The 17821-nt window shown below is 36.7% G+C and overlaps 1 protein-coding gene across 1 annotated transcript; it reads right to left on the reverse strand.

Moving 5' to 3' along the window:
• Positions 1-15973: 15973 nt before the first annotated feature.
• Positions 15974-16936, reverse strand: LOC126796822 (uncharacterized). Its single transcript, XM_050523548.1, has 3 exons — positions 16873-16936; positions 16619-16728; positions 15974-16528 (listed from the first exon to the last, which is right to left on the reverse strand). Exons 1-3 carry the CDS (start codon positions 16934-16936, stop codon positions 15974-15976), a joined length of 729 nt encoding a protein of 242 aa, XP_050379505.1.
• Positions 16937-17821: the final 885 nt, after the last annotated feature.

The following is a 17821-nucleotide window of genomic DNA, read 5'->3' on the forward strand; positions in this document are numbered from 1 at the left end:
GGAGTCATTGGTTCAATTTTGTTTGTGTCTAGGTTGATAAAGAGTCGGATAATGTTTTTGGGGTTCTGTTTTGTTTCTTCAATTGTATATTTTTTTGTTTATTGACTGTCTATTTTTTTGTTTTAGTATAGGCAATATGGCATCGCGTAAGAGAACGTCAGCAAGGATGCATTTTTTTGAAACAATTTTTTTTGTTGATCCGGATCGAGTTGGTTTGGATGGGCAGGGTGGGCCTTCTGAAAATGATAGTGGTATTGCAATAGGTTGGTTTTGTTACATGTTTGTCTTTTTTAATTGTTTCTGTTGTGATATGTATGTCGTGTTATTGTTTATAATGTTTTGGTTTTTTAAACAGAGTTTGTTGTTTATCCAGATGGAGTTAATTCTGTGGGACATGGCGAACCTTCTGTTGGTGATGTTAGTCTTACAAGAGGTGGTTTTTGCAATTTTTTTCATTTTTTTAATTTGCTTTTGTTATGATTGTAATATATTTTGGTGTGATCAAACTAGCAGTTTTTTTGAGTGTTTTTTATTTTTGTGTCTGTGATAAATAAAAATTCAACTGTTTTGTAAGTCAATGGGTATTGGTTGGATTTGTAACTTCATTCTTATTTTATCTTTAGTTTTTTTTTTTGTTATGTTGCCATGTGGTACATTGTGATGTGCTTAAGTGTGGTGTTTCTAATTCAAGTGAAAGTATTATTAGTTTCAAATAGCGTGACGCATGTAAAATGATTAGAAGTCATGTACAATATCTTTGTGCATGACGTTTTTGAGCTGATTCTTGACCAAATATGCAGCATGTTCGCTGCAGTGTATTCTTTCACATCCACAGTTATTCTGTTTTATGTAAACATAATCTTTTGGTCAGTTAAATTGTGTACACGTAAGCGAGTGTTGATCTTATTAATATAATACCCACTTTCGCGTCAGACATGTCGTTTGAATGATAATTAAATGCTATTTTCTTTGGGTTAGTAGTTAGCTTAGATAGTAGATTTAGATATGGCGTTGCTTTGGTTTGGATGGGGTACATGATTGTAGTTAGTGGAATTTGTAAATGTGTTTGGAAGTGACTGGTTTGCTTATTTGATTAGTAACTTCATACTGCAACATCTTATAAGGTGTTGAATGACAAGTGCTGATACATTCACTTAATTAGAGTAGTGGTTCATGATATGTTTTGAGGTTGTTGGTTATTTTGATATGTACTTATTCCAGCTTTCTGTGTTTCCATTAGATAATGGTGTAGGAAGAAAATACCAGGATGATGTTTTTACTGCTGATGTTGATGTGGCGGTGGCAGTGGCGGGTGCATGTGTTAAACGGTGTAGGCCAAGTTTCAGTGGTGTCGTACCTAATGTTGGTTGTCAAACTACTGGTGGGGGGCAAGTTGCAATGGATGTTGATTCTAATTTTGATTGTGACATGGATTATGAGTTAGATGATAGAATAGAGGATGAATCTTTGGGTATGTGTTGTTATTCTGTTTGTTAATCGTATTATATGTCGTTGTTTGTATTGTTCTGATTTGTATGTGTTCTTTTTGTTTTAAAATTTTTATTTTTTATTTTTGTTTTAGGTGACAGGGAAGTTAGGAATGTGCATGCGTGTGGACATGCATTATATCAACGAGGCAGAAGGAGTATGATGTTTTTTTTATCTTGGTCCTCTTTTTAATTCTGTTGTTTCTATATAATTGGATAAGTATTCAGTGTTTGTTGTGTTTTGTTTTTCTAATAGCATACCCAATTACTTATCATGATGATGGTGATGATGTCCACCAATGTTTGCATTGTGGAGCTAACTTCTGGGGTGGTGAGGCTCTTAAACGGAGATCTAAACGAGAGCCTTTGGTCTATACTGGGTGTTGCAAGAAAGGACGAGTTAATCTTCCACCACTGAGATCAACTCCTGAAATGGTTGACAGACTTTTGGATCCAGCAAATTGTCGATCTAGCTTGATATTTAGGGAGAATATACGAGTTTGTAATTCAATGTTTGTTTATACATCTATGGGAGCCAAAATTGATTATAGTGTGAACAGTGGAAGTGGACCTTATGTATTTAAGATTTGTGGTCAATTGCATCAGCTCAATGTTACCTGCTGAGGGTGAGACACCAAAATTTGCTCAACTGTATATTTATGATACTCAAAATGAAGTGCAAAATCGTTTGAATATTGTTGATCAATGTAGTGCTTATAAAATTAAACCTGAGGTTGTGAGTGCATTGATTTAGATGTTTGATAAATTAAGTGATTTGATTAGAACATATCGGGTTATTAGAGATCGCTTTGAATCTAATTTGATACCTTCATTAAGTATGCGTATTATTGCTCCTGAGACTTCTTCTGCCCGTGATCGTCAATATGAATGTCCAATTAGTGATGAAATTGGGGGATTAGTCGCTAGTGATATTGGTGAATTTCATTCTAATAGAGATATTATTGTTCAATCAAATGATGGACGTTTGCGGCGAATCTCAAAAACACATCCTAAATTAATGTCATTGCAATACTCCATACTATTTCCGTACGGAGAAGATGGATTTCATAATGATCTAACTTTAGAACCTGTACTTGGAAAAGAGGATGATGGAAAAGATCACATGTTTATGTGAAGCTATGTTGCATTCTATCTCCATGATCGAAATTATCGTATGAGCACTTTGCTTAAGGGAGGAAGGTTGTTCCAATAATATTTAGTTGATGCGTATACTACTGTTGATGAATATCGTTTAGATTATATTCGGTCACACCGGGATACAATTAGAATTGATAAGAGTAATAATATTTGTTCGGCTCCTTCATCAGGTGTTGAAAATAGTTGTGACATTGGACAGAGAATAGTTTTACCAAGCTCACATACTGGTTCCCCTAGAGATATGATTAACAATTATCATGATGCCATGGCTATCTGTCGACACTATGGAAATCTGGATTTGTTTATTACATTCACATGTAATCCAAAATGGATTGAGATAACCCGGTATTTTGAAAAACATCCTGGTTACAAACAAGAAGATCGTCATGATATTGGACGATATGATTTCTTATATCAAATCAGGAAAGCTATTTCGTAACATGTGTAATGGAAGAAGGATAATCGATGTTTTTATTCCTAAAATGAAATTAGAAAAAGGGATAGTCGATTTCTTTTTTTATGTCAATTATAATGGAAACTCAATAATTGTGTCATTCGTAGTCACGTACATACTATAACAAACATGGTCGACTCAATCTCTTTCATGGCAACGTCTTCTTCTTAACCTTCTTTCTTTGAAATGAACTAATAGTTTCTTCACATTTTTGAATGATCTCATATATTCCCAGAAACATGGTCGACTCAATCTCTTTCATGGCAGCGTCTTCTTCCTAACCTTCTTTCTTTGAAATGAACTAATAGTTTCTTCACATTTTTAAATGATATCATATATTCCAAGACATAGATCCTATATGATCATCTACTAAATATATCTATCGTTATTACAAATAATCATAAGCATGCTCAGCTTCTCTTTCACGGCAATGTCTTCTTCCTAACCATCTTTCTTCAAAATAAACTAATACTTTCTTAACATTTTTTAAGAATCTCATACATTCCAAGACTTAGACCATGTATGAGCATCTACTCAATTATTTCATCAAACACCTTCTGCATATGGTCACAAAGCCTCATGTTCACATGAATCATGACACATTTGCTTGAACATTATAACCCTCAAGTGAATTAGCATGTTGCATAACAAAACAAAGACAAAAACTGCAAAAAGAAAATAAAATCAAATACAAAAATTGATCACTAATCCAAAATTCTATTATATCATTATTGATGCACAATTGAGCATGGTCAATCATATTTAGTTAAAATATTAGTCCATTCTACAACATGTATGATTGAGTTATTTTCATAATAGCATCTCATACATTTATAGACTGAAATTTTTCATGAGAGCATTTTTTTCCTAACCTTCTTTCTTCAAAATGAACTAATGTTTTTGTATATATTCATGCTAACAAAGGAACAAATAGTAGGAATCAGCTGTTTTATATGAACAACTTCTTTTTAGGTAAGGCCTATAAGCAGTTATAATCACAGGAGATTTTAAATATTACATACACAACTTGACAACAAATTAGCTTCTTGCATCAAACACGTTATGTGCAATATCAATTCACTATGTTCATTCTAAAAACTAGCTTTCAAAATTAGTGTTTACTATCTATGATATAATTAAACTAATGCTTTTATATAATACTAAGAGTCGATGGTCTTATTTGAACAAACATTATATGGTATAATTCAATGGTCTTTCCCATTGAGTCATCCTATCGAACACATTATATGTAGTATCAATTCACTGTGTTCATTCTTCAAACTGACTTTGCAGGTCAACATCTACTATTACTCTTAATTCATCGTGTTGCCAATTATCATACTATACATATCAATCACATATATTTACTTTCCTAACCTTTAAAAATGTCTTTGGTCTATATTTTCTTTATAACCTTCTTTCTTCAAAATGAATTGACAGTTTTTTTTTGCTTTTTTGAAAGGTTTCATACATTCCACAACTCGGCTGATGTGTGAGAGATCTAAATTATGACTTGCTGTTTTTCCAGAATGATCGCAGTAGAGTGGCTTCCCGCCTCTTTTTTTCTGAAGCTCTCTTTTTCACTTTCTCAGCTCTGTGGAGCTTTCTTTTGTTTCTGAAGCTCTCTTTTTCACCATCTCCGCCTCTCACTTTTTGATGGGTTTTTCTCTGAATTAAGCTTCTTCCCATTTTCATCTACAACTATTACCCTTGGGAACACCCAGTCAATTTGATCCTTTTGGATTTCAGGTGAGTTGAGTTGCGCAACCGTCCTTTTCTCCCGCTATGTCTCTCCGAGTTAGGGGTGGGTTTTTTATTTGAATTGAATGTTTGAACTTTTGTTATTGTGAATAGGCAGAAACTTGACGCTTCATTGTGTTATTGCCATACACCTTAAGTTGAAAGTATTCTGCATTAAAGGAAGATACAGCCATCTTTCTATCTCTAAGGTGTGTTGCTCACCTTTTGCTTTGTGATTTTTTTTAGGTTCTAATTAAAGAGAGTTGTCTAAGCTCTATTGTTCTATTGCTACTCCTTCCCCCACCAAACTCCTGCAAGGAGGCCATGTGAGTGAAGCCGACTTTAGTTGGTGATTCTCAATTAACAATCAGAAAAGTTGAACCTTTCAGAATACACATTGTAACTTTTCTGATTGTACGAATTGTAATGGTTAACATGATAGTCATATATCTCTTTCGAGTTATCGATAGTTTCTCCGAGAATGAGATAAAGTAAGAATGAATTCAACTCAATGATTGATCATATATTTCTCAAATTGAACATAATCGTAAATATGATAACCAGATTGATAATTGACTTCATGTGATTCGTTTGACGTCTCACAGTGTTCTGTGCCTAAATTGATAGAATCAAAACTTAAGACAACTGAGTAACAACTAATGGAATACTTTGATCATTAATGACTCATCTTGTCCTCCTCCTGCACATATTCCGTTGTTGCTCACTATAACTACTTGCCTTAGATCCATGACCTCATCTTGGGTAGTGTGATTAAAATTACTTTCACAAGTAAACTGCTCAAATCCTCCAACTGAAATTACTCGATAGCTCACTCTTCATATGGATATCCTCTTATGGCCTTCATATGACTATTATGTGACCCTTTATTTTGGATTCCCTCAAGGTCAAAGAGAGCACTTGTCACTGATATGACTTGACTCTTAAGAGTTAAGACTTGAACATTCGTTCCTCATCTGGATATATTTTACGAAAAATAAAAAATTAGCCGATTGAATGACTACTCTTCTAGTTTTATTTTTGATATCTTTCGAGTCTCGAGGTGATTACTCAATCAAAAACTCATCTCCGGAAGTCCGAGAGATCCTTAAGTTGAGATAAAAAAATTAAGTAAAAAATTTCAAATATTTGTTTAAAATATCGAAGATATATCGGATATATCTTAAATATCAGAGATATTTTATTTTTTCAGAAAAATATTGCAGAGACGTGAAAAAATAAGATATTTACTCTTAAAATATGTCTTTTAAAAAAATAGAAATATCGAAAATATCAAAAATATCGGAGAAATTTTGAACATTGAGAGCGAGTAGTATGTAGTAGCAGCAGTTGCTTGATGCATGCATAGATGTTGATAGTGACGAGAGAGAGGAAATGAGGAGGCAGTGGTTGTGAACATTATATTGTCAGGACGTAATCAATTATCAATGGTGCTTGCTTGCTAAAGCATCACCATTTCGGAATGATCTCTGCAGAACTCTATCTGTCCACCTAGTGCTCTCAGAATCTAGTCCTTCTTCTGTTATATATTCAGGGTTCCTATGTTCAGTCCATACTTTGTTCGTCGACACTCGTCAGATTTTGTATCCATGTATGTGATTCGAGATCATGTTCATATTTTGACCCCTAGTGACAAGGTAGAAGTGTATAACTGTAATGAATTGATTTTTCGGGATCAATTTATTTGAATTGGTAGAAATTTATAAACTTTGTACGATTAATAAACCGCAATGTTTCGCATCGCGACATTATAAATCGAAAATGGAACCATTATCAGAAGCTCTAATTAGGAAAACGTTACGTTTCCGCGACGCGAAAATCGACTTTTACTCCGTCGCTCATTTCCGGAATCTTCCTTCACGGAATTTGTAGAGCTCGTCGATACAAGTTTGTGGATGCGTCACGCGTCCGAATCGGATGTCGTACGTGAAAGTTATTAACGACGGAAGTTAGTTTCCGATTTGGAAAAAGGTATAAAAAGGAAAATTGAGGGATTAGGGTTTCCATTTTCGAAAATCCCTCACCCCCGCCTCCTTCTCCTTCTCTCTCTTCTCTCTCCCTCTCTCCCTCTCTCCCCAATCTCTCCCTCCCTCAGAAAATCTCGTCGTCGATCTCCCATCTCCGGACATTCGTGTCCCTCACCGCCGGTCCTAGAAGCTTCGCACGGCCCTCTGCAATCAACCCCAAGCTCGACACGTCCCCATTCACCGCCGGGAAGCCGCGCGACCAACCGAGCCTCCTGTCGCCGCTCGAACTCCGCCTTCGGCGACGCCCGTGCTCGAGGCTAGCTCGTCTCCACCTCTCCTCACCTCTGGAGCCATGTACGACAAGATTGGTACCTCGATTCGCCACTCGCCCCTCGCCTCTGCTCAATTTGATTCCGCCGGCCTCTCAAGAGTCTCCGGCGACAAATCCGACAGTTTCGAGATCCAATCAAGGTGAGGGTTAGCTTTATAGAGTGATTATGGTTGTTTGTCATGGATTTGGGTTGTTTTGGGAGAAAATCGGAGGAGGTGGAGGTGGAGGGAGTACTGCCGCCTTAGGCGGCGCGTGAGGGCAGGTGAGGTGGTCAAGAGGCGGTCTAAGGCCGTAGGAGGGTAGAGGGGGAAGAAATGAGAGGATTTGGGCGGCGGTGGGCAAGCCATGCGCGCCGGGTCAAGCGGTACGTGGGCCCCACGCGCTGCCACTGTGAGTGGCGTGTGAGCGCCACGCACGGCTGCCGGAGGTGGCGCATGTACCCCAAGCGCCGCCACGTGCGACGGCGCGTGAGCAGTAGTTTTCAACAGTAATTTTTGTAAAAAATATTTTTTTACGAACGTTAGATGTAAAAAGTAATTTACGTACAGTTAATGTAAATTTATTTTACGTACGGTGAATGTAAAATTATTTTACATACAGTAATTGTAAAAATAATTTCTGAAGGATAAATCAGTAAATAATATTTACTGAGACAGTATTTATGATTGAATAGTACATGGATGTACATGAATACATAAATAGTATTACTTGTATAGAAATACGTAAATAGTATGTACTTATACATGAATATGTAATTGATATGTATTTGTACATTAATACGTGAATAGTAATTACGTGAACATTAATTTCGTAAAAACCAGAAATTGCTGAACAGTAAATCATTTTTATTGTTTCGGCATTTAAGGTTTTTACGTAACGCTTCTAAATTCACTTCTTATCTATTCTAGGTGATCGACACAACAAGTAAACGATTCATTTGCGGAATCGTGGAATTTACACTCAAGATTATAAGGTGAGTAAAATCTCACAATGACGAATCTACCCTTACGAAGATTCATGAATACGCTAAATTTAAAAGAATGAACTATGATATGTATATGATATAGTGGATTGTGTATGTGTATAATTGGTAACATAGGTACATATATATGCTTTGCTATATTATATATTGTCGTAATTTCCGTTGCGAATAAGTTCATTATAGGGTTGAGGTTTATTTATTGAGCATGTCGATTTATTTGTACAATATCATGAGATAATTATTTCTACGTGGTTTTAACGTGAGTGATGTTAAAACCTTTTTTGTGGTCTGTGGACCTGTCTTCGGACGTGTTGGCATATCAGAACCTAGCCTTGGGCGGACAACAGTTACAATTCAGTTAGAGCTCTAGTCTGTCTGCCGGGTACTAACATGAGGGGTAACAGTGGTGTACCAGCGCTTATGTATACCTATATTTTTTTGGATATTGGGTGGCGAGAGGTTGCCTAATGTCAGGCAGCGTACTAACATGAGGGGTAACAGAGGTGTAGCAGCGTTCATGAGTACTCGTATTATAAATGCATTTGGGTAAACAGAGGGGTTATCCGATTTCTCATGAGTATATATATTTTCAGTTAATATTTGACAACCAAATGGGACGTCCAATGACTTATGAGTGCATTTATGATTGATGTTTTATGTATGTTCGTATATATGTTTATGCGAGTTATATTGTTGTTTTACTCATACGAGCTGCAAAACTTACCAGATTTATGTTTACAATCCCGGTGCACTATTCGATGGTGTAGCGGATAATTCCGCATGTGTGGATTAGCGGAATTGACGGACAACACTAAAGACGTTGAAGTTGTTTTATTTTATCTTGTGGTGAGGATTGAGAGAATTTTTACATTTCCATTTGATATAATGCATGAATTATAAATTTGGTTTGTAATAATCAATTTAACTGAGTTATACTATGAACTTAGTAATGATCCGCTGTGACTTTAATATGATTTCGATTTATTGAGATTGTTTTAGAGTTTTTCATGGCTTCAAAATTTGAGTTTCATACTTGAAATTTAGGGGTCGTGACAAGAACCGTTCATGAACTGAAGAACTTGGAAAATGCGTGATCCTTTGATTTTTTTTATTTGGGAGAAGTGACCCTTTAATCGAAACTTATTAAGTACACGGGATATACACAACTCATCTATTCCATTGGATTTGATATGTGCATAACTTAGTAAATTGTTGTGAGGTTGACGCGCGTCAGCCTTCTCAGAGAGGTGAGTCAAGGTGAGAACGGTTCAGGTTATCCCTAGATTCAACTCACTAGATTCATTCTTATATGGGCTTCTTATGTTTTACTCCAAAGTACTAGCAACATTTAAGCTTGAAATTAACACTTCACTCTACTAATCAACACAATATCAGCTCAATAAATAAAAACACAATCAAGCCACTGAAAAAGCAAATCTCGGATCTTTCCCCCCTACAGACACAAAATCAAAACCCACATTATATTGGCTAGCTCTGGCATATGCACATTATACACACTCATCAACCAGTCTTTAATATCTCGATTCAGATTGTCCTCAAAAATCACAAGTAATCCTAACAATTCGTATCAAAAACTCAGCATTTTACATACAGGAACAGACAATATACCTCCTTGCGAAACGGGTCGTCCATGAAGAACAACAAGGTGTTGCGGTTTTCGACACTGATGTCACCGTTATAAGTGTTAATGGAGTGCAAACATGGCACAATCATATCCTTCACCAGCAAGCCTTGGTCCGGTTTGAGCTGGCCGAAATACAAACAAGCAAGACTGCATTTCTAACACTATCAAGCACTTTATACAGAGCATTAGGATCATAGGCCATGATCACATGGTCGCGTCTATTGTTCCTCTCCTGCACCTCCAGCCACTGCTACGCCACTTGGTTCTCCTCGTCGTTGTACACCGCTGGCTCCCCCGATCCGGTGGCCTGATGGTTCGTGTTGACGATCAAGCTCAGGGAGGAGAAAAACGGCACGAATAACATGTCCACGTCATCCGGATCCAAAACTCTAACCACCGGTGATCCGACCCAGTCAGATTCGACTTCAATAGGTACTTGAGCGATGAGACGTCGTTAGACGGGGGCGTCCGCCTTGGGCGAGCGAGTACTACTTGATGATCATGTAGGTGAAGTGGGTGGGAGGTCGTAGAGGCAGACCTTGGTGGCGGCGGATGAGGAGGAGAAGGAGGAGGAGTGAAGATTGAGGTCGGCGTCGCCGGAGCTGGAGGAGAGAAGAGAGCTCTGTTTAGATTTATGTTTCTACCAAATTTCTACTCTTATTAGATTTGAAAATGTTCAAGGCGTTTGGTGAAGTAAACGACCGTAGAGATTTAAGGCACTAGCACACTGCGTGCAATGCAGCACGTCGTAATTTTTTTTAGCAAAATTGCATGATTAACAACGTGCATTAAAAACACGTCGTAAGTGATGCTTTTTCACGGCGTGCATCAATGAACGCCGTAAATTTTGCATCGTAAAATTAAATTTTCTTGTAGTGACACCAGATGATTACAACAGTAATATATACTTCACTCAAAACAAGTACACTCACACTCAAATTATACTATACATTCACACTCTTTACTTTCAATATACTATAACACTCAATAGACTGACTCTCTTCATCTTTCTGAAAGGTGGTCAGAACTTCTATCTCAAGTTTTTTTGATGTCATCCTTCTGAAGGTTGAGCTCTTATATATAGGTATCAGACTCCAACTAGAAATTAAATCTGATATAAATGAAGTGGCAGACATGGGAAATCCCTATTTTATAGCGTCAGCAGCCACTAGATTTTACTTTACTTTAAAGTAAAGTAAGATGTTTTGTAGCATCTAAGCCATAGTCTTCTATCTCGGATTCAAGATCTGAATTATTAAGAAGAATCTTATGTTTTTCTTCTTTTTCTATATTTTCTAGTCATGTGGTAATGGCTAGAGTACAATCAATCTCTTTTCTATTCTTTGATGGGGGATGGTTATAACAGGTGACCGTATTTGTTCCCCACTTGCTAGAAGGCTTGAACTACGATCTCTCGAGACTATCTTTCTCATGCTGGCAATAGTCATTGCTTTTATCTATGGAATGCTTTGATTATGCTTTCTGTTGTTCTTTGTGACAAAAGATTTCTTTGCCAAATTCTGAATCAATCTGACATAATGATATGAAGAAATGTAACATATTTCTCCCTTGATTACTGTCCATTCTAAGGGTGTGGACACGAATTTTAATCGCAAGATTCATCCATCTGGTCTAATGTGCTTGATATTTCCATAAATTATCTCAGGAAACCCCTTTAAATCTTCATTTGATTTTGTCCAGAGGTTGTGAACAAAACCGTTTTCCACGAGCCATAACTTATGTTTCTGGGGATGTTCTGCTTGAACATCAACTAGGTATCTCCCATAATATGGGCTAGGAACTACTTATCTTCCTAGAATCCCCTAAAATATTATGAAAGTTATATCATTCATCTTCTCTTAAGGATAAAATATGAATCTTGCCACTTTTAGGATTCTCAAGGTACATTACTTTTGGAGCTTGAATTTCTTCGATAACAACCTGCTTATCTTTTGATGATATCCATACATTTCTTCTATTAATACTTCAAGAGCTTGAAGCATATGACACTCATTTTATCATTGAAAGCATATAACATATTGTCCACGATGATATTTTACTTGAATGATAATACCCTTTATGTTCTGAAAATTGGTCTATCAAAACCCTTTAAATACTAGTGAAAAATCCTATTTGTTCCTATAACTTGACGAAACTTGATTTCCCTAAAAGGGGCTCTTCTGCTTTTGGCGAAACATCAGCCATAAACAGACTTGATATGCCTTTATTGTCTGCCGTTTGAGATGGGCTAGCCAATCATTTACCCCAAGATTGATCAGTTGTGGTTGCATTACTAGGATGTAGCAAAAACTCACCTAAGAGTCTTTTCATCTTTGGAAGTCACAGACTGAGATTCTTCCTTCAATGTGGATTTATCATCTGAATGCTTGTCCCAGTTCTTTGTTGGCCTTGGCTTATTTTTCCTAGTTGGTTTACTTGATTTAGCATGTCCGTAGGTGTCACAACCCGAGACCGCTCCGTCGTAACAGGATATTGTCCGTTTTAGGCATAGCCCTCACGGTTTTGTTTCTGGGAGCTCACGAGCAACTTCTCAGTGGGTCACCCATCTTGGGATTGCCCTGGGCCAAGCATGCTTTACTTCAGAGTTCACATCCCCTCCGAAGCTGCTGAGCCCCCAAAAGGCCTCGTGTTAGATGGAGGTGGGTATGTACATATAAGACACATCACCCCATCTCCGTTAGCTGATGTGGGATATTAAACGTCACATCCCGAGACCACTCTGTCGTAACACGATATTGTCTACTTTGGGTATAGCCCTCACGATTTTGTTTTTCGGAGCTCATGAGCAACTTCCCAGTGGGTTACCTATCCTGGGATTGTCTTGGGCCAAACATGCTTAACTTCGGAGTTCTCATCCCCTCCGAAATCATTGAGCCCTCAAAATGCCTCGTATTAGATGGAGGTATGCATGTACATATAAGGCACATCACCCTCTTTTTGTTGGTCGATGTGAGATATTACAATCCACCCCCCTTAGGAGTCTGACGTCCTCGTTGAGTGGTTCTGATACCAAATTGTCACATCCCAGGACTCGCTCCGCCGTAACACGATATTGTCCGTTTTGGGCGTAGCCCTCACTATTTTTGGGAGCTCACGAGCAACTTCCCAATAAGTCACTCATCCTGGGATCGCCCTAGCCTGAGCAAGCTTAACTTTGGAGTTCTCATCCCCTCTGAAGCCATTGAGCCCCCAAAAAGCCTCGTGTTAGATGGAGGTGGACATGTACATATAAGCCACTGCACCCCCTCTTCGTTGGTCGATGTGTGATATTACAGTAGGAAACATCTTCAGAAGTCACCACTGAGATTCTTCCTTCAATGTGGATATATCATCCGAATGTTGGTCACAGTTCTTTGTTGGCCTTAGCTTATCTTTCCCAGTTGGTTTACTTGATTCAGCAAGTCCGTAGGAAACAATGTATTGATAAACAGGTCCATCATGCAGAGGTCCAACTGTTTTGTCTCCGTTCTTGTATATTTCCCACAGAGTCTTCTCTGTATGTTCAAACTCTTCCTTAGGGTATAGTCTCCTACTTCTGGGATTACGATTTTTTCGAACATCACCATTTCTCTAGTAAGAGCGTTCAACAAGTAGTTTTTATCTCCTGCAACCATTTCAACATCATATTCATATTGAGTTAAAAAATCTGTCATCTAAGGACCCTTCCTCTATTAGCTGCATCAGTTAATTTGTAGTTTTTAAATTTTTTAATGGATTTAATAGATAAAATATTTTCTTGTCTCGAGTGGAATAGTTTAATTCTGCTGGATTAAACTTTCCTGACATGAAATTACAAATTTTTTCACGACTTGTATCTGGGGCAACAACTAAAACAATTCATGCCCATTAGTAATCATGTGGATCTATCTGCAACATGATCATATCTCCTTCTTCAGGTAATTGCAAGGGTGGAAGATTCTACGTTAGCTCTTTAATCTTCTTGACAGTATTGCTATCATATGTCGTGAAAGACCACTTCTTTTTAGAGCTTGTTTTGGGAGAGAGAAGAACAGTGAGGTGACTGACGTGAGAAATAAAGTCTATCACAAAATTAACAACTCTCAAGAATCTTTGTAAAGACTTAGTGTCTGGGATGTTGTCTGAAAACTGACTAATCTTCTTGACAATAAGATTTAGGAGATGAATTCTCCATCTTTGACATGTATGCCAAGAAAATCAATTTCACCTTTGATAAGATGAATGTTCTTTGTCCAAGGATGATTCCTTTTTGTTAAGCTTGTAAATCTTCTCGTGGTTCTTTAGATGTTCATTCATAGTCATAGAAAAAACTAAAATGTCATCTATATAGGATGTGTTTGGTGCAGCTGGGCTTATTAGATAAGCTGACTTATACTTATTTCTGAAAATAAGTAGTTAATAAGTAAAGTAGCTGAGTTTTTGGTAAACTGGCTTTTATAAGTGACTTTTAGTGGCAGAAGTAGTGGCAGAACGTTTGGTAAACACAAGATGACTTATGCTTTTAATTTTCAAATGACTAATTTGGACATTTAAGATCATTTCAAATTGATTTAAAAAAATAATGTTTCATATGATTAATATTGGATAGATGTAACTACATAAATGTAAATATTTTCATTCTAAACGTGCAACCATCAAACTTTGAGCAATGTTGTTTCTTAATGTCTCCATTTCTTGTGCACCATGATGGTTTTGTTCTTCTACATCATCTTCTTCTTCTTCCATAGCTCCTTCACCATTTTCACTTTCTTCACCTCGAACAAAATGTCTATCACGATGCACATATCTTCTAATATAATTATGAAGTGTCATAGTAGCAATGACAATTTTGACTTGCTTCTCGAATGAATATCCTTGCATGTGTTTTAAAATCTTCCACTTTTTTTTTCCAAACTCCAAATGTGTGTTCTATAACACCTCTAAGTGAATAGTGTGTTTTGTTAAATAATTCTCTTTTATTTCTTGGTTCTTGCCTACGATATTGTTGGAAGTGTTGTCTTGGTCCTTTATAAGGTCCCAAATATCCACACATCGTAGGGTATCCCGAATCCACAACATAATATTTACCTACAAAATTATTATATAATAAAATTTATTAAAATGACATTTTAACCATGAATATCCAACAAAGATTAACTAAATTTAATATATTACCTGGTGGAGGATGAGGAAAATTCATTTTAGGATTTCGAAGAACCGATTGCATCACTCTTGTATCATGAGCAGACCCTTCCCAACCAGCAATAAAGATAAATTGCAATCGAAATTTCATACCGCCATGACATTTTGTGTTGGTATTCCTTTTCTATTAATGAATGGTGCTTTTTCTTCATCACTTATTGAAGCGGGAATATGCATTCCATCAATAGCCCCAATACAATCCTGTCAATAATATTATTATTTGTCACACCATAAATAACTATATACTAAAAAACAATCAAGTAAACATGAAAAATACCTTAAAATGCGGCATGTATCTTCTATCCCTCATTATCTCTGGTGCAACGCCAATGAAATCAGGATCGTCCTGTTTAATTATTTTATTACTTAGCTCACACATAAGATCTAAGGCTTTTCCAATATATCTACAAACGGTTTCATTGGAATGTTGAAATCGTTCTCCTACGGACCTAAGTCCACATCCTTGTCCTAACAAATACAATAACATTGCCACGATCTCCATATGACTAGTTCTATTTGAACCTAACAACTCCTTGTTTATAATTTCCAAATCAGTGCATAAGCGATAAAATACGTGGTTCTGCATTCTAAATGCATTATAACACCGAATTTCATTGCCTCCTAAAACTTCCATTATCCACTTATAACCCGTTTGAGAAGATGTCATGCAAGGAGTTTTATGAATATACTTATCATAATAATGTTGAATCAGCAGAGCATTAAGTTGTACAGCTCGCATGAATATCTCCTCCTCAACTTCATCATCATCACCTGGATTGTTCATAATTTAGATCTGCAGATTTCAATGGCTAAACATGTAAATCATATAAAGGCACAACCAACAATATAATAGAGACACATATTCTTCATATAACTTCAAATCTAAGAATATAGAAAGAGTATGACATGATGAAAAAAGGAAAGATAAAAAATAGTCTCATAGTCTTGGCTAAAACTTAAGGTATGATATAAAAACACGAAATTAAAAATAATTCATGAATAACCTAAGCCTATTTTTCATTCATCTCAAATTGCAACCACCCTAACTTCATGTTAGGATCTTCCATAGTGCAGTACATCTCTCTCTTCTCTGCACTTAAAAACAATCGAGTGGCAAAGAACCACAATCTGGTTCCCTGCTCAGCTCCAGGCAATGAGGTGACATCCTTCATCACTTTAGTAATACTAGTGCGTGCATTACTGACTATTGAAGATGATGTACTTCTACTTTCAATTGCAGAACAAATTATGCCAATTTCTTTGGCCAACTGTGCACCACCTCCAACCTTTTTTGGTATTTTTTCTTTATCTTTCAAAGCTCTCTCACTTCTTTTCCTCTTAGAGGACCGAGTGTAATTAGATACATCTCTCTCATCAGAGTCACCACTACCTTCAACGTAGTTAACATTGTCACCTTCCTCTGAACTATTAGGGATAGGGATTGAAGAAGATGGTGCCCATGCATGCTTTCCAGTAGCTGTAATATCGAAAAACAATATATCCAATTTGGTTTCAAACTCGGGTGATATTCCTTTTTTCTTAAACCTTGCAAATTCCTTGGTTTTCTGCATAAAAAAATTACATTTATCATAAGATGTTTGACAAAACAGTCCATTAGACATAAATTATCAATATAAAAATACAAATTCACATACCCCAATTATTTGACTCCAGCACTCTTCGGTCGCAACAACAGTGTTGAGCTTGGGATCCCACCCAAGACCGGTATATTTATTCTTCAGATCTTTCCATAGTCTCCACTCATCTTTTAGGGCATCTCACTTATTTTTCAGCTGTTTTTTGGTATAATCTTTTCCAGTTTGTTCAACAAAGGAAGTGATTATAGTATTCCATCCTTCTGAAGTAAAATGAGATTGTGGCTTCGAATTTCTATGCACTTCCTTGATACATATTTCAACAAAAACTTCTACTAAGGACTCATTCCAACACGCTTGTTCTTTGGAATTTGCCATTTGAACCATACACTAGATAAATGAACTCCTAGCCTATAAACCAAAATATTACTCAACTTCACTCATGAAAGTTGGTGTTTAATCTACTACTGTATTTGAGTTAAAAGGTAAGTTGGTAACTGATACACACTTATTTCTCATGCTATACATGTTACCATAAAGATGATTTCCTATTTGCTGATCAGTTTAGCTGGAAAACCAAAGCTTTTGTGACCTTAAAGTCATCAACAACACAAAAAACCATGTCGCTTTCAAGGTACGAGTTCTTTTGGTGAATGATACTTTGTTTTGGTCGCAAGAAGTATGTTTTGTTAAACCTGTTTTTCATAATTTCTACTTTTTCTTCCTTAGGTTAAACCTGTTTTGGTGTTATACAGGCTTGGAACTCATGTGTCATCAGAGGTGCTACTGAATACAGTTTTACAGTTTTCATTTTTTGCTTTTAACAGTTATTAACTTTACATTGAAAGTAAGAAATTCGAACAAATATGAAGGTATCCTTGGAATACACTTCAAAACAAATGATCTCCCTACTGGTTTAGCCAATAAGATACGGAGGCATCTTAGGAATACACCAACTGGAAAACTCACTAAACTTCTGAGGGCATATAAGTATCTTAAAAGTACACTGGCCGAGTACGGTAGTGCCTCCAAATTCTAATGTTAATGAACTTCCACAAGACACTGTAAGGAGCTTAAGTCGAATACTAGCGTCATATCTTATTACCGTGCTCTACCTGAACTACTAATGACATTGTGCACTGTTTAATGTTCCATCCAGTTCACCAAGGATAATGGAAGGACAATAGAGGAGTGCAAGCTTAGGGTTGTGTATATGACTCCGGGTTCAGGTCAAGGAAATGAAGACAGAGCTTCTATGCGTGC

Source organism: Argentina anserina, chromosome 6, assembly GCF_933775445.1.
Source record: "Argentina anserina chromosome 6, drPotAnse1.1, whole genome shotgun sequence".
In the NCBI taxonomy this organism is placed as follows: Eukaryota; Viridiplantae; Streptophyta; class Magnoliopsida; order Rosales; family Rosaceae; genus Argentina; species Argentina anserina.

What these genes read in the sequence shown, in the direction of transcription:
- LOC126796822 (XM_050523548.1), bottom strand. Translation starts at nt 16,936, where the DNA reads ATGGCAAATTCCAAAGAACAAGCGTGTTGGAATGAGTCCTTAGTAGAA. An exon ending in AGAAGTTTTTGTTGAAATAT is followed by an intron (nt 16,729 to 16,872) that starts GTATCAAGGAAG and finishes ATGCCCTAAAAG; the next exon opens with ATGAGTGGAGACTATGGAAA. An exon ending in GCTGGAGTCAAATAATTGGG is followed by an intron (nt 16,529 to 16,618) that starts GTATGTGAATTT and finishes TTTTTTATGCAG; the next exon opens with AAAACCAAGGAATTTGCAAG.